The following is a 26,620-nucleotide window of genomic DNA, read 5'->3' as shown; positions in this document are numbered from 1 at the left end:
GTAGGATTGTTCCCCTCGTCGAATAGAACACCCCCTCCAAATCTAAGCTGAAACGGAGGTCGTTTGACCACCCAAACGACCGGTCAAAGCTCCGGCGAGGTGAGATTTTCTACAGTGTCGTCGCCCCTTTTCTCCCAGATCTGCTACTGTTCCCTTCTTTTCCACTTAAGCTCATTTCTTTTTAATTCACTTACCAAACAGCCCACTCAAGCCCATTTCGTTTCCTTTTAAACAACCCACTCAAGCCCATTCCTTTTCCTTTTAAATAAGCCCACTCAAGCCCATTTCTTTTCCTTTTAAAACCCTATTTCATCCAAGCCCAAATTACTCCCTTTTTTTTTTTTTTCTTTTCTCTTTATTTTTATAAAACACACAATTTAATATTTTTCTCAATTTTTTTAGTAATAAGGAATTTAATTTAATTATCTATTTTTTTTAATTCTAATTAATTTTAATTAATTAACTTTTCATTTTTGTTTTCGTTTTTTTTTTCTTTTCCGGAAATTCCCAATTACTAAAATCCTAAGAAATTTCCACCCTAAAGCTGACATGACATAAAATTTTCAACTCACCTAATTGACCAAACACAATAAATTGAATTTCACCAATCCAAAACTAACACGTGTTCTTCAGACACTTTTCTTTTTGACTTTTCAACCATCATTCAAAATAAGACTTTTCAAACTAAAAATACTAACGTGACATAAAATACCTGGTCATTACACCATCCCTGACCGCACCGGAGTGCTCGGCACAGAACTGGAATCCGAAGTCGAATCCGCCGAATAGAACGCAGGCTTCACAACTGAATCCAGCGCAAAAGGAACGCGCCACGACTTGGCATAATCAGACCAACACTGCTCGCTCCGCAATGAAGTTGTTGGAGTTTTTTTTGCGATACCTCGATTAGTTCGAGAAGATGAAGGTGCACACCCGGATGTATCCCTTCTTCGGCCACCTACACTGGTCGGTTTCGCGTCTGTGCCCACTCTAACAAACTTAGGGAAGCTTGGAAGTACTCGTTAGCCACCTCCAGGCAGCTTTCGAGGAGAACGGGAGCTTATCGGAGACCAACCCGTTCGGCGCACATGTTGTGAGGTTGTAGCTTCGAGAGGTTCGTGATGCTCAGGCCAAGATGAGAGGCATAGCGTATGAGAAGAAGCAAAAAGCCATGGCAGAGACTAAATGAGAACAAGGACAACATAAGATAAGGAGGTAAGGATGAGCGAGAATGTGGTTTGATATGGTGATGGGTTCAGGGGTAAAGGATATTGGTCGACTTATTGGAAATGATTCGATAGTGGAGGTGGTGGGTATGGGGATGTTGGCATGGCGAAGGATATGATGGGTAATGAGAGCATGGAAAAATGGGTATGAAGAGTATGGGTTATCAGTGATGAAATGGGTTTATAGTGAAAGAAATGGGTTTAGCGGGTATGAAAGATAGGAGAGTGGTGGAATAGTGATGGGTATGATAAGAGTATGAAGGTTGGGAAAACGGTGAAATGAAGGTTCACCGTGGTCGTGCTTGGCCATGCAAAGGAGAAGGAAGACGATGACTTCATCAGCATTTATGTGATACCCAACACTCCAAAAACACCATAAACAGATAAGAAAGTGAAGAAAAAAACAAAGCATATATAGGAGAAAAACACACTGTTAAATCTAGCTCCATTTCATGATGATCAATGAGTTGGATACAGGTGGAAAGAAATGTTAAGCAGATTCAAAGCATTTAAAAAAAAAAAAAAACACTCACCAGTTTTTCAAACTAAATCAAGGAAACAGAGGAATAACTTGCAGCAAAAGGTGCATAAACGACCCAAAAACGTCCAGCAGAATAGCACACAAAATAATGAAATATATGGCTCACAGTGAACAAACCTAAAGCGTCTCCTAGAATCGGATTGAATTGTCCTTGAGCTCTCCTTCCTCTCCAGCAACCCACCTCACCTCTTCTCAGGTTCTCTCTCTCAAACTCTCTCAAAATTTCCTTTCCCCCACCTATCCCTCTCTCATGTCTCAGTCCCCCCTAAATCAGCCGACCTTGCCTCCTTCTCCCACGAGCCACTACCTACTCCATTGCTTCTTATTCAGGAGGATGTCATCACCTTCAACCACCCCCATGGTGAGCCATGCTTTTTGCCACATGTCCATGCAGCTTGGCTCCTCCAGGAAGAGGTCCCTCACTTCAAAAGAAAATTTTTAACTCTTACCCGAGTGGCCATGAAATACCCTTTGATGCAAATTATAAAAGCAACAATAATAATATAAAAAAACTAGGACTTGGTTTGCAAAAAGGGGTCTACACGTATTTAAAGTCAAATTTTAAACTCATTTTACTTCTTCTTACTCTTTTATATAAAGATTAAATAATTTAAAAATATAACCTAATTCAAATTATATTTGATTTTCTTTTATATTTTAATAATAAAATCAAATATAAAAAATTATTTTCTTTAACATTTTTTTCTTAGTATTTTCCAAAACCAAATATAGAGTAATGTTTTTTTCCCCTTAGTGCTTTCATAGAATGGGGCATAATACAAAAGTAGAAAAAACATAAAAAATAAATTTAAAGTCAATAAATTATGTTTGTATATTATTTCAAACTCATTTCATTTACTTTAATTGTTCTAAAATTATTTTCACCGTTCTAAAAAATATTAAATAATTTGAAAATATATAAATTTCTATAAAAAATTAATTATATTTAATTTCTTTCTATTATGTTTGGTTTCAAGGAAGTATTAAAAAAAACAAAGGAAATGATTTTTTTCATAGTTGGTTTTATAATGAAAAATAGTGATGAAAATCAAATATAATTAAAATTAGTTAAAAATTTATTCATTTTTAAATCATTTAATCTTTATATAAAAGAATTGAAAGAAGATAAATAAGTTAAAACTAGCATATAAAAATAATTTATTAATTTTAAATCCTTTTTTATTTTACTTTTTCTTTGTTTCTACTTTTCATATTTTCCTTTTCCTTAAAATTTGGGTGAACCAAGCATAATCTTTATATTTTTAAAGGTATAACCAACTATAATAAAATAATTTCCTTTAAAGATATTTTTTCCCTTTCTTATTATAGATCCCAAAATTTGTCCAGTGTCTTTTTATCCAAAGTTTTAGTCCCATATTTTATTCCAAGATTTTTAAGTCATTGAATTGGAATTTTTTTTTTTTACTCTCTCTTTTTATATTTATTTTATTTTATTTTTGGAAAGGGAGAAAAAAATAGAGTAAAATTACTTTTATATTTTAATAATAAAACCAAATATAAAAAATCATTTTCTTTAATATTTTTTTCTTAGTATTTTCCAAAACCAAATATAGAGTAATATCCTTTTCCCCTTAGTGCTTTCATAGAATGGGGCATAATACAAAAGTAGAAGAAACATAAACAATAAATTTAAAGTCAATAAATTATGTTTGTATATTATTTAAAACTCATTTTATTTACTTTAATTGTTCTAAAATTATTTTCACCGTTCTAAAAAAGATTAAATAATTTAAAAATATATAAATTTTTATAAAAAATTAATTATATTTAATTTCTTTCTATTATGTTTGGTTTCAAGGAAGTATTAAAAAAAAATACAAAGGAAATGATTTTTTTCATAGTTGGTTTTATAATGAAAAATAGTGATGAAAGTCAAATATAATTAAAATTAGTTAAAAATTTATTCATTTTAAATCATTTTATCTTTATATAAAAGAATTGAAAGAAGATAAATAAGTTAAAACTAGCATATAAAAATAATTTATTAATTTTAAATCCTTTTTTTATTTTACTTTTTCTTTGTTTCTACTTTTCATATTTTCCTTTTCCTTAAACTTTGGGTGAACCAAGCACAATCTTTATATTTTTAAAGGTATAACCAAATATAATAAAATAATTTCATTTAAAGATATTTTTTTCCTTTCTTATTATAGATCCCAAAATTTGTCCAAGTGTCTTTTTATCCAAAGTTTTAGTCCCATATTTTATTCCAAGATTTTTAAGTCATTGAATTAGAATTTTTTTTTTTACTCTCCCTTTTTATTTATTTTATTTTTGGAAAGGGAGAAAAAAATACAGTAAAATTACAAATTTTTAAGAGAAAAATAGAGAAAAAAAATTAAAATAGAAAATTAGAAATTTTTAAGGGAAAAATCAGAATTATTGATGGAAAATCAGAAGTTTTTAGGGGAAAATCAAATTTCTCTTTTTTAAAAAAAATATAAAATTAGGATTTTTAGGATAAACTCATAATTGTTTAGGGAAAAATCAAATTTTTTTTTTTAAATGGAAAATGAGAATTTTTTTAGGGGAAGATCAGAATTTTTTTTAGGGTAAAATCAGATTTTTTCAGTGAATATATATATATATATATATATATATATATATATATATATATATATATATATATTAATTAATTAATTAAAAGACCAAGATTTTGAGAGAGAGAATCATATATATATATATATATATATATATATATATATTAAAGATTTTCTTTATTTTTTTGTGTGACTTCAAACTCATTACAGTATTTTTACTCTTGTATATGGATTAAATAATTTAAAAATATATAAAATTTTAATTAAATTTATTTATTTTATATTTTTCATGATAAAACTAGACATGAGAAAATAAATTTTATTAATAATTTTTTTCTTATCTTATGTTTATGAAAATCAGACATAACTAATTTTTTTGTTTTTATAAAGACCTACGATTTTTTTTAAAATAGTTAATTTGAAGAAAAAAGTTCCCTTACTATTTAATCTTTTCATTTTATTTTTTTTTGGACCCATTTAGGAAAAAAATGTTAAAATAATTATAAACTCACATACATTAATAATTGTTTATGATTAAGCTATCTATATATTATATTTATTAAGTATGGGCCACTTTGTATGTAGAGGTCAAGTTACATGTGTCTCACATTATAGGCCTAAAACACATGTGGCCCAACAACCCAATGGGTATGTGTCCCTAAGGCATAGAGGAAATTGAAGTGTGGTATCACTGCTCTTAAGCATTAATAAAGATATTTTTTTCCTTTTTTATTATAGATTCCAAAATTTGTCCAGTGTCTTTTTATCCAAAGTTTTAGTCCCATATTTTATTCCAAGATTTTTAAGTCATTGAATTGGAATTTTTTTTTTACTCTCTCTTTTTATATTTATTTTATTTTATTTTTGGAAAGGGAGAAAAAAATAGAGTAAAATTACTTTTATATTTTAATAATAAAACCAAATATAAAAAATCATTTTCTTTAACATTTTTTTCTTACTATTTTCCAAAACCAAATATAGAGTAATATCTTTTTCCCCTTAGTGCTTTCATAGAATGGGACATAATACAAAAGTAGAAGAAACATAAACAATAAATTTAAAGTCAATAAATTATGTTTGTATATTATTTAAAACTCATTTTATTTACTTTAATTGTTCTAAAATTATTTTCACCGTTCTAAAAAAGATTAAATAATTTAAAAATATATACATTTTTATAAAAAAATTAATTATATTTAATTTCTTTCTATTATGTTTGGTTTCAAGGAAGTATTAAAAAAAATTACAAAGGAAATGATTTTTTTCATAGTTGGTTTTATAATGAAAAATAGTGATGAAAGTCAAATATAATTAAAATTAGTTAAAAATTTATTCATTTTAAATCATGTAATCTTTATATGAAAGAATTGAAAGAAGATAAATAAGTTAAAACTAGCATATAAAAATAATTTATTAATTTTAAATCCTTTTTTTATTTTACTTTTTCTTTGGTTCTACTTTTCATATTTTCCTTTTCCTTAAAATTTGGGTGAACCAAGCATAATCTTTATATTTTTAAAGGTATAACCAACTGTAATAAAATAATTTCCTTTAAAGATATTTTTTTTCCTTTTTTATTATAGATCCCAAAATTTGTCCAGTGTCTTTTTATCCAAAGTTTTAGTCCCATATTTTATTCCAAGATTTTTAAGTCATTGAATTGGAATTTTTTTTTTACTCTCTCTTTTTATATTTATTTTATTTTATTTTTGGAAAGGGAGAAAAAAATAGAGTAAAATTACTTTTATATTTTAATAATAAAACCAAATATAAAAAATCATTTTCTTTAACATTTTTTTCTTACTATTTTCCAAAACCAAATATAGAGTAATATCTTTTTCCCCTTAGTGCTTTCATAGAATGGGACATAATACAAAAGTAGAAGAAACATAAACAATAAATTTAAAGTCAATAAATTATGTTTGTATATTATTTAAAACTCATTTTATTTACTTTAATTGTTCTAAAATTATTTTCACCGTTCTAAAAAAGATTAAATAATTTAAAAATATATACATTTTTATAAAAAAATTAATTATATTTAATTTCTTTCTATTATGTTTGGTTTCAAGGAAGTATTAAAAAAAATTACAAAGGAAATGATTTTTTTCATAGTTGGTTTTATAATGAAAAATAGTGATGAAAGTCAAATATAATTAAAATTAGTTAAAAATTTATTCATTTTAAATCATGTAATCTTTATATGAAAGAATTGAAAGAAGATAAATAAGTTAAAACTAGCATATAAAAATAATTTATTAATTTTAAATCCTTTTTTTATTTTACTTTTTCTTTGGTTCTACTTTTCATATTTTCCTTTTCCTTAAAATTAGGGTGAACCAAGCATAATCTTTATATTTTTAAAGGTATAACCAACTGTAATAAAATAATTTCCTTTAAAGATATTTTTTTTCCTTTTTTATTATAGATCCCAAAATTTGTCCAGTGTCTTTTTATCCAAAGTTTTAGTCCCATATTTTATTCCAAGATTTTTAAGTCATTGAATTGGAATTTTTTTTTTACTCTCTCTTTTTATATTTATTTTATTTTATTTTTGGAAAGGGAGAAAAAAATAGAGTAAAATTACTTTTATATTTTAATAATAAAACCAAATATAAAAAATCATTTTCTTTAACATTTTTTTCTTACTATTTTCCAAAACCAAATATAGAGTAATATCTTTTTCCTCTTAGTGCTTTCATAGAATGGGACATAATACAAAAGTAGAAGAAACATAAACAATAAATTTAAAGTCAATAAATTATGTTTGTATATTATTTAAAACTCATTTTATTTACTTTAATTGTTCTAAAATTATTTTCACCGTTCTAAAAAAGATTAAATAATTTAAAAATATATACATTTTTATAAAAAATTAATTATATTTAATTTCTTTCTATTATGTTTGGTTTCAAGGAAGTATTAAAAAAAATACAAAGGAAATGATTTTTTTCATAGTTGGTTTTATAATGAAAAATAGTGATGAAAGTCAAATATAATTAAAATTAGTTAAAATTTTATTCATTTTAAATCATTTAATCTTTATATAAAAGAATTGAAAGAAGATAAATAAGTTAAAACTAGCATATAAAAATAATTTATTAATTTTAAATCCTTTTTTTATTTTACTTTTTCTTTGTTTCTACTTTTCATATTTTCTTTTTCCTTAAACTTTGGGTGAACCAAGCATAATCTTTATATTTTTAAAGGTATGACCAAATATAATAAAATAATTTCATTTAAAGATATTTTTTTCCTTTCTTATTATAGATCCCAAAATTTGTCCAAGTGCCTTTTTATCCAAAGTTTTAGTCCCATATTTTATTCCAAGATTTTTAAGTCATTGAATTAGAATTTTTTTTTTACTCTCCCTTTTTATATCTATTTTATTTTATTTTTGGAAAGGGAGAAAAAAATATAGTAAAATTACAAATTTTTAAGAGAAAAATAGAGAAAAAAATTAAAATAGAAAATTAGAAATTTTTAAGGGAAAAATCAGAATTATTGATGGAAAATCAGAAGTTTTTAGGGGAAAATCAAATTTCTCTTTTCAAAAAAAAAAAAAATTAGGATTTTTAGGATAAAGTCATAATTTTTTAGGGAAAAATCAAATTTTGTTTTTTAAATGGAAAATGAGAATTTTTTTTAGGGGAAGGTCAGTATTTTTTTTAGGGTAAAATCAGTTTTTTTTTCAATGAATATATATATATAAATAAAAGACCAAGATTTTGAGAGAGAGAATCATATATATTTTTTTTTAAAAATATTTTCTTTATTTTTTTTTTGTGACTTCAAACTCATTACATTATTTTTACTCTTGTATATGGATTAAATAATTTAAAAATACATAAAATTTTAATTAAATTTATTTATTTTATATTTTTCATGATAAAATTAGACATGAGAAAATAATTTTTATTAATAATTTTTTTCTTATCTTATGTTTATGAAAATCAGACATAACTAATTTTTTTTGTTTTTATAAAGACCTACGATTTTTTTTAAAATAGTTAATTTGAAGAAAAAAGTTCCCTTACTGTTTAATCTTTTCATTTTATTTTTTTTTGGACTCATTTAGGAAAAAAAATGTTAAAATAATTATAAACTCACATACATTAATAATTGTTTATGATTAAGCTATCTATATATTATATTTATTAAGTACGGGTCACTTTGTATGTAGAGGTCAAGTTACATGTGTCTCATATTATGGGCCTAAAACACATGTGGCCCAACAACCCAATGGGTATGTGTCCCTAAGGCATAGAGGAAATTGAAGTGTGGTATCTTTTAGTTTTTTTTTCTGACAAAAAAAAAAAAAAACAGATAGGTGGTTTACTCCTATATTGCCTTAGAAGAACCATATTTTTTCAAGATCAACAATGGATTTATGTTTGTCTACATTTTCTTCTTTACGATTTAACATGAGATTTCTGACTTTTGGTTGATAAAATATTTGGTAATTTATAAAACTATTCTACAAAAAAAAAAAAAAGAAGGTAAATTATGATCCAAAATGAAGAGAAAACTCGTTTTTAAACTATTCTTAATTTTTTTTTTTGGTTAATATAACACATTTTTAAAAAAATAGAAACATATTTAACAAATTTGACAATTTTTTTTATTTTATAATTTGTTCCGAAAATAAGTTATTTCTTATAACAAGCTTGAAATATTTTCATTTGTTTTTCATATTTAAATTTTCTAACAAAATTTGTTGTTATTATTATTTTTAATTCCACTATTATTATACCACCAGTAAACATTAATAACTTAAAAAAAGTCCAAGACTTATTATTATTATTATTAATTCCACTATTATTATACCACCTGTAAACATTAATAACTTTAAAAAAGACCAAGAAAGTATTATTATTATTATTAATTCCACTGTTATTATACCACCTGTAAACATTAATAACTTAAAAAAAAAAAAAATTCACTGCTCTTAAGAATATTTTTCAAATGTTTTTAGGAACAAATTTTGATTAAAAATTCAAACAGGAAAATATTTCTCTCGATATATTTTTCATCAAAGTAGTATGCCCTCTTATATAATACAAAGTTCTTAGATTATCCTTTATATTTTTAATTATTCCTCAAAAGACTATAAAAACATTTGAAAATATCTCAGATTTTAAAAACTATTTTTTTTTTAAAAAAGGTCAAACATGTTTTTTAAATTAAGAATTTCCATTAAAAATACTCTGGAAACAAACCCATAGAATAAATTTTCCAACCTAACTGTATCCAATAGGCATTAATTTTTGAAGCCATCATGTAAAGTGATAAACACCACACCCATTAAATTGCAACCTCCAAATATGACAATTTGCAAAGAAATGAAAAGGATTTGTGAAGCAAAACGTGCAGTTGTAATCATCTTTCAATTTCAACAATTTATAGGCACAAGGAGTAGGGAACTCTTGCTATTAATATTTTGATGTGGGTGTCAATGGCCCAGTTGTGTGGTTTGTTAGATGTCATAATTAAGGATATATGTCCTTTCTTTTCCTCACTTTGATTCAATTCATGCCAACTTTTGCTTTTTATCTACATGTACATGTGACTCTAAACAGATTTTAAAACTACAAAATTAAATTTTATTTTTATTAAAAAAAAATGGTTAGAGAATATTTATTTTTTAAAATTGTTCTCTAATTTTTTACAGAACAAATCTGTGGAGAAAAACCTAAAATGTTTTCAATCTACTTTATATTTTTAAATAAATTTTATATATGGTGCTTTATTTTTAATCATACTTTATATTTTTATAATTATTTTTTAAAATAAATCTCAAAAAATAATTAAAATAAATTATTTAAAAATACCATATTGCTTTTAAAAACAGAAATTTCTCTTTATTTTTACGAACAAAAAATTATTCACTATTTTCTAGTTGTTAAACTTATTTTCTTTTTCTTTTTTTATTCTAAAGAATAAAAAACTCTTTTCAAAAATAATTACCAAATTGGGCTTAAGATTTCTTAGTTCAAAAGTGATTGTGGAACTAATAATTTTTTTTTTAATATTAGTAAAATTTAAAAATTCCTTTAAAAAATCTAAAAAATCACTTCAATTGATTTTTATAATGTGTTTAACAATCTTTCTTTGTTAAATATTTTAAGTGAAAACATTTTCTCTAAAAGTGTTTTTGAGAGAAACTTCTATCAAATGTTTCTCCAAAAAGTAGTATAAGTAATTTTTCAACTGTTTAAAAGTTGAACAACTAATTTTTCTTCAAAAACACTAAACTATTTTTTAATTCAAATGCTCTATCAAAGTAGTTTTGGTAAAAGTATTTTGACAAAAAAAATTACAACTAAAAAGGCTTTTACCATAATGTAGACCCCCTTTCAAGGGCCGGGGACTTTAGGTTTTTTTATATATACAATAACATTGGAAAGGTGTCTCGGGATCACTAGCAGCTAGCAGCACCTTAGGCAAGTGGGGGGACCCCTTTCGGCATGAAGGCAGCTACGAGAGATGGGATGTGCAGCAAGTCAAGATAGAGGGGCCATGCTGGTGATTGGAGGGCCATGCTGCTGATGCGAGGAACAGTAGGGCAAGTAGTGGCTTGCCAAGGAAGATAGAGGGGGGATCTGAGGGAAAGACAAAGAAAAGAAAAAAAAAGGGAGAAAATGGAAAAAAACAGAGTAAGGGTAGGGGGGTGAGTTTTTCCTGAGATAGAGGGTTCTGGAAAATTTTGAGTGCATGAGGGAGAGTGAGAGAGAACCGAGAAGAAGAGTTTGAAAGCCATGGAGAAGCTGTAAGCAAGAGGAGCTATAGGGAGGTGATTTCGAGCTGAGCAGAGGAGGAGCTTCTCGTTTTGGTCCAGGTATTTTCTATGCTAGATACACAAAGCCTATGCTACACTGCAGCTACTTGTACAATGTTTCATAAGTCTGCCATGGATTCTTTGTGTTATGCCACTATTGACTTGACGACAATAGTTTCCAAGGTTAACAATGCAGCTGTATTTACAATGACCCAATGAGCAGGAAAAGTCCTTCGGTAAGTTTTTTTTTTTTTTTTTTTTTCTCTTTTACCTAGATCTCTCAGGCTTGGTATAGTTCCTGGTCCATCTTTGTTACCCGGATCTTCTCAGCCATTGGTTTATACCATCAGGAATTCCATAGATGCAGTTGGTTTTTTTTTCATGGAATGTTAAAAGATCTAGACATGGGAAGGAATCATCCATTCTTTCCATATCCTGCTTAACAGCTTCTTAGTGGGGATAGTGGTGTTGTTGGGGCCTTTTGAAAAGATTGCACTTTTACCACATTGAAAGAATGGATAACACAGCACTATATGAGCATGGCTACCCTCATCTCACCACCCATCAGAAACACCACCCTCTCATTTTCATCATCCCTTCCGCGAGCATGAGGACTGTACATGCACGTCGTCACCCTTCCTCTTTCCATCACCACCTTTTCTCTCTCTAAAGCACCTCTCCATTTCGCTCCTTCTCTACCTTCCTCTCTGTAGATCCTCTCTTTAAGTCATCAATGGGTACGCGAATCCCATCTCACCAGCTCAGCAATGGCCTTCACATATCTAAGCGGCAGGATCAGCACAAGGAGCGGCAGCCGACGACAGGGTCACGTGCAGCGCCGACTACCGGAGACGACTTGAAGAAATCCGGCGGCGTCGGGGGGCGGCGGTCAGGGCAGTTGGAGCCTTCAGGTTCGATGGGGGAAGGTGGTGTACGGTTCGTCACTGACGAGCTTAAACGAGGAGGCGAAGTTCAGGCTCAAAGTGTCAAAGGCGGCAATGTGGGTTTTTCTGGTGGTGGCGGGTGCAGATTTGAGCCCAAGCCCAAGTTTGTAATGGAAATGGCTGTTTTGGGGCGGGCCCATGGTTCGGATTTGGGCTTGGGTTTGGAGCCTAGCCCACGCATTGATGAGGAGCCTCATTGTTCCTCAAACTAGCTACCCTCATGGTCCAAGGCGATGTTGGGTTAGCCCACTTGGCTGCCCCAGCTCTAAAAAAAATCTCTAAACTCCTAATCCTCATAATCTATTTATTATTTATTTTTTTATTACACCTTATTACATTATTACCTACCTTCTTTAATTTGACTTGAGCATAACTAACGGATAAATCATTAGGGGTAAACATCGTTTTTTGAAACACAAAATAATTTATATTTTAATTATGTCTAATCACCATATATGAAAAACTTTTGTATAAATTAATTTATATTGGACTCAAATAAGTTTCTACATTCTAGACTTTACATTCCATTTTCAAAACTTAGGTCTTTAAGTAATCCTTCAAAAATCCTATGTTTGAATTTAATCCTTCAAATACTCGTTAAAATCTCATTTTCATTAAATAGAGTGATTAATTCCATATTTATATAGTTATTTAAAGTCTAACCCTTTTAAAAAAATCTCATGCCTCAATTTAATTTTTCAATAGTTCGTTTAAATCTTATTTTTATCAAATAGAATCATTATCTCATACATATATAGTTATTTAAAGTCTAACCCTTTTAAAAATCACAGGTCTTAATTTAATTTCTCCATAAGTCGTTTAAATCTCATGTACGTCAATTAGAATTATTATCACGTATTTATCTAGTTATTTAAAGTTTAATCCTTAAAAAATTCCATGTTTTAATTTAATCTTTCAAATCCTAAAAACTCTACAATTCAACTCAATTTTATTTTCATCACTTAGAGTTACAATCCCGTATTTATTTAGTTATTTAAAGTCTAATCCTTCAAACATTCCGTATATTTTTTTTTAAATTTAATTTTTCAATCCCAAAAATTCTACAATTTGTTTAAATTTCATTTTTATCAATTAGAATCATCATCCTATATTTATTTAAAGTCAAATCTTTCAAAAATCTCAATTTAACTTTCAACCTTCGAAATTCTATTATTCGCCTAATTGTTATTTTCGTTAACTAGAATTCTTATCCCCTATCTTTTTATTCATTTCAGGTCCAACTCTTTAAAAATTCAATGTTCTAACTTAATTTTCAAACCCCTAAAAATTCCACTATTCTTTTTATTTCGTTTAAATGTTATTTTCGTTAATTAGTATTATCATCCTATATGAGTTTAGTTATTTAAAATCCAATCCTTTAGAAACCAGATGTCCTAATTTAATTTTCAAACCCCTAAAAATTCCACTATTCTTTTTATTCGGTTTAAATGATTATTTTCGTTAATTAGTATTATCATCCTATATTAGTTTATTTATCCAAAATCCGCCCCTTTTAAAAGATCCAATGTCATAATTTAATTCTCAATCCTAAAACCCCACTATTTGTCTAAATGTTATTTTCTTTAATCAGAATTAGTATCCTATGTTCCTTTACTTATTTAAAGTCTAATCCTTCGAAAATCCCATGCCTTAACTTAATTCTTCAATAATTAGTTCAAATCTCATTTTTCATTCATTAGAATTATCCACCCCTATTTACCTATCTATTTAAAGTCTAATCCTTCGAAAATCCCGTGCCTTAACCTAATTTTTCAATATTTCGTTTAAACCTTATTTCCATCTATTAGGATCATTATCCCATATTTATTTTGATAATTTAATATTTCAATAATCCGCTTAAACCTTATGTTACTCAATTGGAATCATTATCCTACATTCATCCACCCAAATATTGTTTTGATTAATCGGTAACATTACTCCATACTTACCCATTTATTTCTCTTAAAAATTTCAATCATTAGAGTCTAATTCTTCAAAATTCCGATTCCTGAATTTAGCTATTTGAATTTCCAATTGTTCTATCTCCGAACTTAACTTCTAGTTTCCCATGCTCCAATTCCCATATTTACCCCGCTACTTATTATCGTCATTATTATTATCATCTATTTCATTATTTCTATAGATTTTGTCTTCGAATGATTTCTAAGATATCCATTTTTTACACATCAACCTTCATAATTTCCATGTCTCAAATAACTTAAGATTCCGATCCCTTTCAAAATTTAACTCCCATAATCCCGATCTTCGTAACTTAATTTTTCTTAAAAATCCCGAACTTTCAAATAACCCTTCAAAATCCCAATTTTCTTTCAAATTTAATTTCTAAAAGTTCTCATTCTTACATTTAATTCCTAAGAATCCAATTTTCGAATAATTTATAAGATTCTGATTCTCAAATGAATTTAAAAAATCCAGTTTTTCTTCGAACAATTCTAATCCCTGTTTAGTGATGCATGGATATGTTTTGTGCTCTATATGGTGTACTAACCCTCTCTATGGATAGCGCATGGTGGCTCGTTGCCCAGGTATGTACCCATTTTCCCTCTAATCGTTGTCTATACATGTCTCGATTCTTACGTGTGCATGATCATTCAAAGTATTCATTGACTTACTCATCAATTGTCACGTCAACTTCATTTTATTAGTAGAGACCCGACTTTAGGGACTTAGAAGGGTGCTACGGTTTTTTTCCGTACCTTCCTGATAAGTAACCTGACCCCCGAACCCGATCTGGTTTTTCACAGACCATCTTTTCCAAAACAAGGAGTCACACTTAGGGTTTTCTTTCTTATTTTGTTTACCCTTTTAAATATAAAACAAAAATAAGTGGCGACTCCAAGTCATTTTTAGTCAACAAATCAATTTTTCAAGTAAAAATCGAGCTCGCCATCGAGTGGGAAACGCATGAGCCGAAATGCGGGGTCCACACATAATCACTCCTAAATAAGCTCTAAAATATTTTAAAGAAAATTCTCTCTTTCTCTCTCTACATATATTTGGAAATAAACCCTTTCTAGTTTTGAAGAAATAAACAGTGTCAAAAGTACAATTAATTCTAATAGTTGGAACTGTAGTTATAGTTCCACTGATTCATTGAATGTATTTATGACCCTTGATAAAAAATTTCATGACATCATTTTCAATTTGTTATTAAAAAATTAAAAAAAATGATCTAAATAATATTTTTCCTATTACAAATGAAAATTAATAACAACAAAAAATAAATAAATAAGAAATCATATTCCAATAAGATAATCAAATAATCATGGACTTTCCTATCAATTATACCTTGCCTATGAAATTGATCTAAATAATGTTTTTTCCAACTTCAAGAAGTCTTATAATAAAACAAAAATGAAATAAAAATATATAAAAATTAATGCAAAAAAAAAGAAAGTGAAAAATCATAATATATGTTTTAGGAAAAAGTGAATTTTCATGCAATCATATAAAAATAATAAAAAATAGAAACCCTTTAAAAATAATTCAAATTTTATGTACTCATTGGTCAAAGATGATATATATGGTAGTTAAAGATAGTACTTATATCATTAAAATATACTACCTGAATGGTTAAAGGTGGTACTTTGACCAAAATGTGCATGAAATAACATTTAAGATTTAATGTTAATATTAATTTAAAGCTAAATGAAAGATCCGACCATAGATGTTTATAACTTTAATATTATGAAATTTTGGGTTTTCGATTGGTATAATAGCCTCAAGATAAATCATGGACATTGTTACCAATGTAAATATTGTTTATCATGGATTGACTAATTCTCACAGTTTTAAAAATGCATGGGTCTATATATGATTGATAAGTTGATTTTTATAAATGCTAAAAATTTTGCCCTCAACTATAGTGATTCCATGAAAGAGACTATAACCGGGACTAGATATAAAATTGACAATTTAAGTTGGTTGTGACATTCAAACTTACATTCAATATGAAAGTGCTACTTCCTAATAGCATAATCAAGGGCCATTTCCTACTCCTTCATTTGATTTAACATTTTCCCATTCATTTATGTTTGTTAGCGTATGGCCCTGTTTTCATGATGTGAAGGTGCCCCAAAATAAAGACAAATTAGAAGAAACTAAAAGAAGTAATTGGAACTACCCTTTGGGTCAATTTTGTTCGCATGTCTTCAAGTTTTGACCAAATAGATCTAACTCTCATAATTTGAAATTTCGTCGAATGGTTTCTCTATTATTTTTATTTTTTATTTTCACTTACCTCATTTTTCACTTAAAATAAAAGAGATATTTAATAAAATTTCAAATTCATAAATCCTAAGCATATTTACCCAAAAGAGCGAGAATTATATATGTCTCTATCTTGCATATGTTGGTAATAATTTCATTAAAAATATTTTAAAGGAGACTAATTAATGAATTTTATATTGATGGAAAATAAGGATTCAGATTACATTTTGAAATGCTCAAAATCTAAATCAATTGTTTCATTAACAAATTCTCTACCTAAGTTATGAATGAAATTACAAAAAGAAAAAAAACTCAATTTACATAGTATAAATGTTTTAACCTTTGTTTTTATAGAGAAAATATATATATATAAAAAAATTTAAATGATTTTCTTGTAGAAGCGTGTTCTTTCGAACTTGACAATTTATAGATAATTTTAATTCCCTGAAACTATTTCCCCATTTCTCATTTTTGTTGGATTAGGTCAGGTCAATCCACTTGGTCATCCAAACCCAACTCCAACCCCAACTCCAACAAACAAAAAAAAATGTTCTCAAAGTGTTTCCAACAATGGTTTCAAATATCACCAAAAACTTATTTTGATGGTAGATAAAAAATTACTTTAAATCATTCTTCACAAATAGTTTTAAAACTTTGTCAAATTCTTTCAAATATTTAGAATTAATGCTTAATTGTTTTTTTATTTATAATATGAAAAATATGTTTGATAATGATTTTAGAAAACGTTTTTAATATTTCTAATACTTAAAATTTTTATCATTCAAGTGTTAAAAATGTTAATAAAACGAGCAAAAACACTACATGCTAAAACCTCTTCTCTAAGGATGGGATTTTTTTTCCTAAAACCCACATAAAAGTCAGGAAAGTAACTCAAATAAATAAGTAGGCATTTGCGAAACAGGCGGTTCTCATATACCCAGTTATTAGTTATTACTATACTAGGGTTGACCCAGAAGTGTCAAGTGGTGATGCCACCACTTCACCTCATAACTGCAAATCCAGACTCATATACAGAGTGGGACAGCCCTTGCCGTGCCTCCTTAATTTCTGAATCAATTCCATCACGTTGGTTTCCAATCTGTATCTCATAAGAGCCTAGCTTCTTCCCATCCCCCAAGCTCTCGTGGACCTTTCTTGGCCATTGATTTTGCGTCTCTCCCTACCCACTTGGCCTCCTCAGTCCTCACCTACATATACAGATGCATGTCGGTATTGGGTGTTGGCCCTAGAACAGTCACACCCCACCTGAGAAAAGGGATGATGGAGTCTTCTTCTGGGATCTCACTGGCCAGAGCTGAAGCTTTTCTGAGGCTTTTTGCCATACTGGTCTTGGTCTTGACTGCTTGTTTGCTGGGCTTTGACACCCAAACCAAGCTTCTCTTCTCCACTATTAAGAAGACTGCCACTTTCAGAGACTTGGGTGCTCTCCAGTGAGCTCTCTGGCTGATCTTTTCATCATCTGTTCTTGCTTTTTTTGTATTGAATGATAATGATTTTTCTAGTAAACGTTTGGTTGTTTTTTCACAGAGTCGTGGTTTATGTTGATTCTGTGGCTGCTGGGTATAATCTCCTTCAACTAGGCAGGGGTTTTATCTCTGCTAAGTTGAAAGGGAAGCTTATAAACGTGTCATATGTCACTCTTCCTTGGGTTTGTTTCCTCTTAGATCAGGTATGTCTTCTGTTTTTTGCCTGGTTCATGGCACCATACCTTCAGAAATTCAGTCATCGAATATTTGAACATATTTTCATTTTTCTTTCTTCTTTTTTTTTTTTTTGAAAATTCATTTCCATGTTTTTCTTTAAGTTTGACCCCCTGGACAAGCCTATGCTTTAGTTAAACCTATCTTTTAGGTGACCATATGATAGTTTAATAAGGTATCAAGATCTTAATATTTACTATTATCATTATGTTTACAAAAAACAAATAAAATATCATATTGTTCAACTAAGAAAGATATTTATAATTTAAAGTCAATCATTTGGATATTAGATTTTCCTATAAATATTATAAAGTTTGGTCTCGAAGATTATTTCGAAGATTTCTTTCCGTTAAAAAAAAATGGTAGCAAAATCTTGAATGTTAAGATGTCATTTCCAGATCTCATTGATGCTTGTTTTGTAATTCTAAAAAAAGCTCTAAGACAAGATTTTAATGCTTTAACTCAAATATAAATTAAAACACATAGTTGATGAATTAATTCAATTCTCAATTATTTGAAATTCAATTGAATTTTTTTGCTTAATTTTGTAGTATTGGATGATAAAAAAGGGTAAAGATAAGGCACCCCAATGGATCAATGCAACTTTGAGCTTGTCCCTTTATTTCTTCTTAGTGTTGGATGTGGAGGAGAGCCCATCTGATAATCAACCTACACCAACTAACTTTGTTGCAATAATTTAAGCTTATTATCCAATAATTTAAGTTTTAAAGATAATTTATAGTTTAACATGGTATCAAAAATATTATCAGCTTGGTATATATTATTGAATGATTATCTATTATTAAAACATGATATATATTATGTATTTAAATTTTAATAATTAAAATTGTTAGAAAAATTGATAATTAAATATGATAAGGAACTTCTAGCTAACCCAAATATGATATGCCGAAATTTAAACTTTAGTCAAAATTGATAATTGAACGTAATATAACCGAAGTCTCAAATTCAAGTCCTTTTCTCATTTATTGTCCATGGATCCCACAAATGGATATATCGATTTATAGGTCAACAATCGATAGTTTAACGTGGTATCTAGAGTCCCATTAGCTGAATATAAATTATGTCATTGTCTAAAACTTAAACTTTTCGGTTAATTGATCGTTTAACATAAAGTCAAATCCTCGATTGTATGAACCGAGGTCCAAGTTAGAGAAAACAATGAGGCAGGGCGATTGGACATATCATAGCCATTCAGTCTTCTTTGGAGTAATTGCTTCCAGAGCCACTAAAATCAATGTTGATCAGTTAAAGCATGCATGGTAATAAACCAGGCCACCTGCATTCATCTCTGTCAGTTATGGTGCCATAAATTATGTGGTCCTTTCCTTGTGATCAAGCTACTTTTGATAAAGCTAAACTCTACCAAATGGACTCAACCAACGCATATGTCCAGAGCCCACTGTCTCTATCAAATATTAATGAGTTATGCTATGCATCTCTTTTGAATATTTTAGGCAAATATGAAAAACCTCTGCATAGCACAAGTCATTTTCCTATTTAAATACTCAAGGCTTTTGCTGAGGGTTCTATATATAGCTGTCAATATTGATTAGCATGAATGAATTGTTTTGGAATCTTTGACCCCTTGAATGCCTAGAGAAGACAAGTCTCTTAGGAATCTTCCCATACCATCTTACCACCATCCTAAAATCATTATACCAATTTCGATAAATTTAAAGTCTATTTGATAGTGATTCTTATAAAAATATGTTCAGTTTATAACGTTTTTACAAGTTGTACTTTTATTATTGCTCATACAAATTTAGGGCTTGTTTGAGAGTGATCCTTGTAACAGTATGTTTAGTCTATGGTGCTTTTGCAAGTTGTTTTTTTTTTTTTTTTATTAAAAATGTTTTTGTAGAAAAATGGCTAGTGTTTGGGTATATATATATATTGATGTTTATAAAAGATTAAGGTGTTTGGTAAAATTTAAGATTTATTTTTTAATAATTTAAGTTGAATTTATGTTAAATTATATTTAAATTGTTAATTTAAAATTTGTTATTTAATTCTTACTTTAAGTATTAAGATTGTTTAATAAAATTAACTTAAAATTTATTTAATTTTTTTTAATTAAATAATTAATAAATAAATAAAAGAGAAGAAGAAGAAGAGGACTACTAGAACTGTTGTAGTCCCTTGAGAGTTGAGCCAAGAAAACAAATGGGCCTAAAGGTTGGTCAATTTTTAGTCATTTATAAAAGGAAAAAGACATTTTATTTGCTAATTAATTGTCTCTCAGTGGTGTAGATTATATACGTTTCACTCACTACTTTAATGTGATGGGAAACAGGCAGCAGTGTACACCGTATTTTCAGCAAACACAGCTGCATTGCAGGCCTCCATTATAGCTGTCACTGGTGAGAGCAGCCTTCAATGGATGAAGGTATGCAACAGATACACCAGGTTCTGCATCCAAGTTGGTGGGGCTCTTCTCTCTGGCTACCTAGCCTCCCTCCTCATGGTCCTGCTCTCTTCTCTGTCTGCCTTCTCTTTGTTCAGACTCTACTCACCTAAACAATTTCACCTCCTAAAGCCCACTTAGTTCTTTTCCATCAAGGCTGATAAATTATGTGCCTTTGTAATGTTGGCTTAATGCAGAATGTACATTGTATTTGTATCCATGCAAATACCTCTCTCTATAAGGTATGTCTGAGATAGTGTCAAACTTTTGCGTTTAGCAATAGTAGAAGTACAAAGAGAAGTAAAAGTAAATGTGATTCGATGTAATTATGTTTGAAAAGTGTATTTTAGAAACGTTTTTATTAAAATTAAGAATAATTTTTATATTTTTAAAAGATTTAACTAAATAAAAATCTTTTTCCCGTATCAAAATTGAGAAAAAGTATAGGTTTTCTATTTTTTCAAAATAAGGATAAATCAAACTGAAAAGTAGAAGTCACATATTCAAAATTTTTATTTAAATTCTCCAAAGTGTTATATTCTATCTTCATATATTGCTTTTAATGATGGAAGTAGTAGTAAAAATAGTTTTGTTATTTTATTATTCATATTTTTAATTATTTTTTCTATTAAAATTTGTATTATTAGGTGACATGTAAGATAACTTTTTTGGAGAATAATTTTCAATTGTTTGAGAAAAATTCTATTCCACAAGTCAAATATCAAAAACCCTTTTCTTAATATATTCTCCATAATGGTATTCCATAGTTACATAAAAGTTTTAAATTCTTTTCAATATTTTCAATTATTACTCGTAATACTTTACAAAAGCATAATATTTTAAATTTATTCTTTAAAATAATTTGTTTCTAAAATAAATTTGGACCCATTTGATCATGTTTCTTGACACTTGTTTTTTTTTTTTTTTTTTAACTTAAAAATAGTTTTTAAAAAACAAGTTTAAGAAAACATGACAAAAGGGACTCATGTTTTTCTTTTATTTTTAAAATTAGTGAAAATAATTTCTATTTATTCTCTAAAAATTATTTTCTATTTCACTTTGTTTTTAAAACTTGTTTTCAATAAACAGTGTTAGAAAATTTTTAAAACAATTTTTAATCGTTAAAAACAGAAAATTATTTTTAAATCATATAACCAAACAAACTCTTAATTTTTATTTTGAGTGCATTTGATATAAATGAAAATGAAGATGAATTACTGTACAACGTAGAAAAGAGAAAAATCTTAATAAGAATGGTTTTTGGTTTTTATAATAATAAAAAATATTCATAGAAAATTTTTGTTTTATCAATTAAATAGTAAGTAATTTAATATGAATAATAGAATATGAAAAAACTTCCATATCTTATTGCACCAAAATTAAATTTATATTATTCTATATTTGGAAATTATCTATTGTGAAAGCCAAAGAAGAAGAGATAATTATTTAAATTAGAAAAAAATTTCATTCTGTTTTTTTATTAACTTTTCATTTTAAAAACAATAACTAAAAAAATAAAAACAAATTATTATATCTTAAATATCAAAAAATAAAAAAATTTAATTTAAGAAAAAGAAACTAAAAAAAGGTCCAATCAAAACGACGCCGTATTAGCGTCTTCCGTAGACTTTCCCCGGAAAGGGGTTCCTCGAGCCTCTTCCTCCTCTCCGACTTCAGCTACTCATTACGTTCGGTTTGTTTCGCGAGAAAATGTGTAAAATATAAAAGATATGGAAGCTTTCATGCCTGTTCGTTCATTGTAACCCCAGTAAAGAATATACTCCACCCAGGTGAGCCGGGGCAACCTTTTGTCTTTTTTGAATTGGGGTTTTCATTTCTTGTTTTGTTTGGGAAAGGTGAAGATATGAATTTTTTTTTTCCTTTGTTTTCTTTGCAACCAAACGGAGGGGTTATCGATTTGCAAAGTGGGTCTCTCTGATACTGTTTCTATTGCCTGCCAGTTGTTTCTACTGGCAGTGGTGAATTTTATTTTATTTTATTTTTTAAAATTTTTTTCTTTGATTCCTGAATTCAGGATTGGTTGGTTGCTCTTATGGAGGAGAAGCCAGCGCGCTCTATGAAACGCCCACTCTCAGCAGATGATGTCCTCAACAAGCCCCCAATGTAAATCTCTTCCTCTCAAAACCCTAACTCCTGTTTTTTTGCTTTGTCTGATTCAACTCTTCAGCTATTCACTGATTCAATTCAGTCCATTATTTGTCTAATATGATGATTCTTTGCGTTCTTTAAAATCATTCTCTTTGTTTGGTTGCTTAGAGGAAAAGGGAACAGATTGGAATCTAAGGGAGTGTTTGGCAACTGGTTTTAAACTGAACAGGAAAGATTTTTCCTACTTATAAAACACGGTTGACAAAATTAGGATTGAAAATAGTTTGTTTTATGAAAATTGGGTGATTTTTTAGAACAAATTTAAGATATTTTCACATGTTTTTTAGATTGTTTTGACAAACAGTTAGAAATACGGAGAATTATCTAGAAACATTTTTCTATGCATAAGTGCATGGACTGCATAGTGCCTTCACGAAAATAGGTCAACACAATTTACAAACAGAATTTTGTTCATGAAGACATCATAAAACTATTTTTAAGAACTATTCTCAAAAACTGATTTTTGAGAACTGCATTCAAAAACATTGCCAAACAGCCCCTAAATCTTTCTTATTAATCAAAGGCAAACATTCAGATAGCAAAGCAACAAAATCCGGATTAATGATGCATATGGCCTAACTTACAAGTAAAATGAGCAAAAGTTCAGCATAAGTCAGGCCATGGTTTTTTACAGACCAATTGGCGTCGTCTTGGTGGTCTCTGAAAATTCTGATGATCTGATCACAGGACATTCTCTTAGGTCATCAAAACTGATACAATGTCGTTTCACCGTCCTCATGAAATCATCCATATTTTCATGTATCAAAACATAAGGGACGTGTTTATCGTAGCAATATAGCAAGCTATTTATCCCTCCATTCCGCCACCCCTAGTAGTCATGTGAGCCTTGTTGTAAATTCTCTTGCATTTCAGTCTCTTTGAAGCACATGGTTTCAATATTGTGACCATTTGATAATAGACTCATGTCTCATTGAGGATCCTTTGGTTCTTTTTTTTTTTTTGTTTCTTTTCTTTTAATGGGAAATATTTTCTAGAATTTTTGTAGGGAAAATTGATTTCTTGTGGAAAGAGTTATTGTTGCTTTCACGATTCTATCTATGTTTTATGCCAATATACCATCTAATTCATGGAGATTCATATAAAGTATTTACATTTTTGAGGAAAGGTTTTAGGCTGTTTATGAAAAGAAGTAGCTACTGGAAAATATTTTTTCTTTAAAACTCCATTTGTGGTAATGAAAATTTTCCCTTTGAAGCTTGGAACAAATTGCCATATCACTCAAAGGAAACTATCTTGGGAAGAATTTCCATGTAAATGTTTTTGGCTGAAACAAAAAGAACATAGTTGGTGCATGCATGTATGCATATCCAAGCCTAATGATGAGGTGTGATAACTATTCTCCATGACACAGTATCATTTTCAGAAGCTAGTTTTCATCTAGTTGCATAACCTGGATGCAAAAATGCTTTTATTTACTTTGTAACCAGTTCATGAATTTTCTTCTGTTTTTTTTTTTTTTTTGAACAGGCAGAAGAGAGTGAAATTTCCGAAGGGTAAAAAGGTGAAACCAGGAGATGAAGTTTTAAATGCAGGAAAAGATGAAGATGTCCCAAGTGAGTTGAAAGATCCACGTCTCGCTGCGAAAGAACGTGCAAAACATCGGACTCAGATTACTGCTGAACTCTTCAGTGAAGAAAGTAGGGGGATTTTTCATGACATCTCAGCTGCAGAAATGAACTATGAGGTTTGTTTCTGAGTCCTCTTTTTAGATTTGTATAATTATTATTTTCTTTCTTTTCTCTCTTCATATGTTGCTATCTCAACAACCTCATTATTGATATGGCTGCCATCGTATTAGCCTTTTGCTTTGTTTTTTCTTAATGAAAGAATTGCAAAATTTTTTATCATAAATTACAAGAAAATTTCATGTATACCAACCATAATTGTTCAAGGTGAGCCTCTTTTTTTTATTTTATTTCAGTTTATTGCAAGGCTTTTGATTGGCCTCTTCCCTATTTGGGTCTTCCATTGGGGGGAACACAAAGGCTTGTGATTTTTGGGATCCGGTGATTGAGAGAGTTGTGCAAAGATTAGATGGGTGGAAAATCATTGGGTGGAAGGATAACTCTTAGTTTGCTTCCTCTAACTGTGTCCACCATATCCCCATTAATCTCTGTTGAAATTAATGGCCCAAAGGAGTTAACCTCTTCTAATTCCCAACCAGGAACATTGGTGATGGACCTGGGATTCTAGTAACTTCATGCCTCTGATTGACTCAGATTCTCCACCCTTGTAGCTTGTCTATAATCCCTATTCTAACTCACCTTCAGAGTAACTTCTCAACACCACATTTTATTCCAAGATTTTACCTAAGCCCATCCCCCACTTTGTTGCATTTGTATGTAGAGACCTCTTACATATTACTCTTCAACAACTCCATCCCTCGTGTTCCCATGCCTTTCTAAAATTCCACAATCTCTTGCTTCCCTCACTCCTCGATGGTGCTCTTCTCCACAAACTGTCCCATTTCACAATGAACCTCCATGGCTATTTCCTTGGCAATGGTTTGTTAATGACTGAGATCTTTAATACTTTAACTGCTCCACTTCTTGGAGAAAACACCAACTCTCAATCAGCCAGGTGCATCTTATCCCCTCCTCAAACCTACCGCACAGAAATCCTGACATTTTTTCCCAATCTTTCTCACTAGAACTGGGATAATAAAAATGGATATGAAGTATATTGGTGGACTAGATTGAGTACTGGTACGAGTTACTCTTGCTCACTTAAAAAGATACCGCCTTTTCAACCTTTTGAGCCTAACCTTTATTTGACCCCAAGTTTGTTGAAGGAAGAGTTCCCACCTTGAATTCTGACATTAATGCCAAGCATTGGGTATCCTGTAGGAGCCCTGCAGAAAATAAGTTTAATCTTCCCCAAAATTCAGCTTCAACCCTAAAACTGCCTTAAAAGCAGAAAAACCTGAATATGAGATATCTCAGGTTTTCAAGGAATCTACTTCAATACCAAAAAGTAACATTAGCAACATTTGCATCCAACTAAAACTGAGGTAAACTCCTGATCCTCTTCTCTTGGCTGCATTTGGGATCTGTTCACAACATTCCCTTCCACTGCCTTTTTTAACCAATGTGCTGAAGTATCCATCAGCATATCCAGACCTTAGTGCCCTAGAGCACCCATAAAAAACCTGTGGGAGATCCACTGATTATTACCAAGAATATAATTGGTGAGATGAGCCAGATGATCAAACCCACCCATTTGTCCCTAAAATCCGTGGGAAATGAATAAGTACATAATTAAATTCTAATGGAAATGATCATAAACCCTTTTGTATATCTATATTTTAATGTCAAAATATTATTTTGCATCCGGATCCACATTTTAGGTTCTGACATCTCTCCACAAGCATTCTAGGAACTGGAAATTCCTACCACCATCCCAAGCTTCTCAACTAAAATCTTTGCTAGAAATATATATATATATATACCTCTTCCCAAGTTTATAGGCCTGGAATCTTGCAATTTCTTCATCCACTCCCTTTATGTTACCACAACGATGGAATAAAGGTGGCTTTTATACTGTTATGAAAATTCAGTCACATGAAATAAGGACCCATTCTTGTCAGATTCCCTATAACAACCTCCCAACTCTACCGGCAAGACACTACTGCCAACGCATGTGATGCTAAATCCTTATCCTTCCTAAATCTTTTAGTGCTATCATCAGTTCTTCACCTAAACCCCTCTCAATCCGCCCCCTTGTCTTTGTACTGAGGTTGGGGATAGTAAGGTCATCTAGCCTAAATTTCCATCCCATTGGTTCCAAATACACTTCTTTGAAAAGCTAAGTTGCTCACTACTAGTCTCCTCTTCCCTAATCCTTTACTCTCTGTCAATTTTTGACTTCCTAATATAATTGCTTCTCCATTATGTAGTTTATATGGGCCCCTCTTCCCACCAAAGAGCTGTGAACCTTGTCTCCAATTGATATTACAGTTTCATCAATCTCCTATATTCCTTTTTATTCTTCATTACTTTGGG

General features: G+C 29.4%; 2 protein-coding genes across 6 annotated transcripts in view; both read left to right on the top strand.

Annotated features, from left to right (window-relative positions):
• Window positions 1-17,339: 17,339 nt before the first annotated feature.
• Window positions 17,340-20,674, top strand: LOC100244426 (CASP-like protein 2C1). Its single transcript, NM_001397868.1, has 3 exons — window positions 17,340-17,731; window positions 17,829-17,970; window positions 20,319-20,674. The coding sequence occupies exons 1-3, from the start codon at window positions 17,505-17,507 to the stop codon at window positions 20,568-20,570; spliced, it is 621 nt and encodes a 206-aa protein (NP_001384797.1). The 5' UTR covers window positions 17,340-17,504; the 3' UTR covers window positions 20,571-20,674.
• A 1,321-nt stretch (window positions 20,675-21,995) lies between these two features.
• LOC100259875 (uncharacterized) overlaps window positions 21,996-26,620 on the top strand; it is a 28,217-nt gene continuing 23,592 nt past the window's right edge. For 2 of the 5 annotated variants that reach the window (XM_010658528.3, XM_002269939.4), the window contains exons 1-3: window positions 21,996-22,219; window positions 22,465-22,553; window positions 24,087-24,303. In XM_010658528.3, the coding sequence (XP_010656830.1) occupies window positions 22,483-22,553; window positions 24,087-24,303 (288 nt within the window). In that variant the 5' untranslated portion in view covers window positions 21,996-22,219; window positions 22,465-22,482. Of the gene's footprint in view, window positions 22,355-22,464; window positions 22,554-24,086; window positions 24,304-26,620 lie in introns of those variants that run through there. The other 3 variants (XM_059740625.1, XM_010658527.3, XM_019223170.2) reach the window with 2 other exon arrangements.

The sequence above is a fragment of the Vitis vinifera genome, chromosome 11 (assembly GCF_030704535.1).
Source record: "Vitis vinifera cultivar Pinot Noir 40024 chromosome 11, ASM3070453v1".
NCBI lineage: Eukaryota > Viridiplantae > Streptophyta > Magnoliopsida > Vitales > Vitaceae > Vitis > Vitis vinifera.
Note: the sequence above shows the minus strand (reverse complement) of the source record. Positions and strands in the feature narration are given on the sequence as shown.

What these genes read in the sequence shown, in the direction of transcription:
- LOC100244426 (NM_001397868.1), top strand. Translation starts at nt 17,505, where the DNA reads ATGTCGGTATTGGGTGTTGGCCCTAGAACAGTCACACCCCACCTGAGA. An exon ending in AGAGACTTGGGTGCTCTCCA is followed by an intron (nt 17,732 to 17,828) that starts GTGAGCTCTCTG and finishes GTTTTTTCACAG; the next exon opens with AGTCGTGGTTTATGTTGATT. An exon ending in TTTGTTTCCTCTTAGATCAG is followed by an intron (nt 17,971 to 20,318) that starts GTATGTCTTCTG and finishes GATGGGAAACAG; the next exon opens with GCAGCAGTGTACACCGTATT.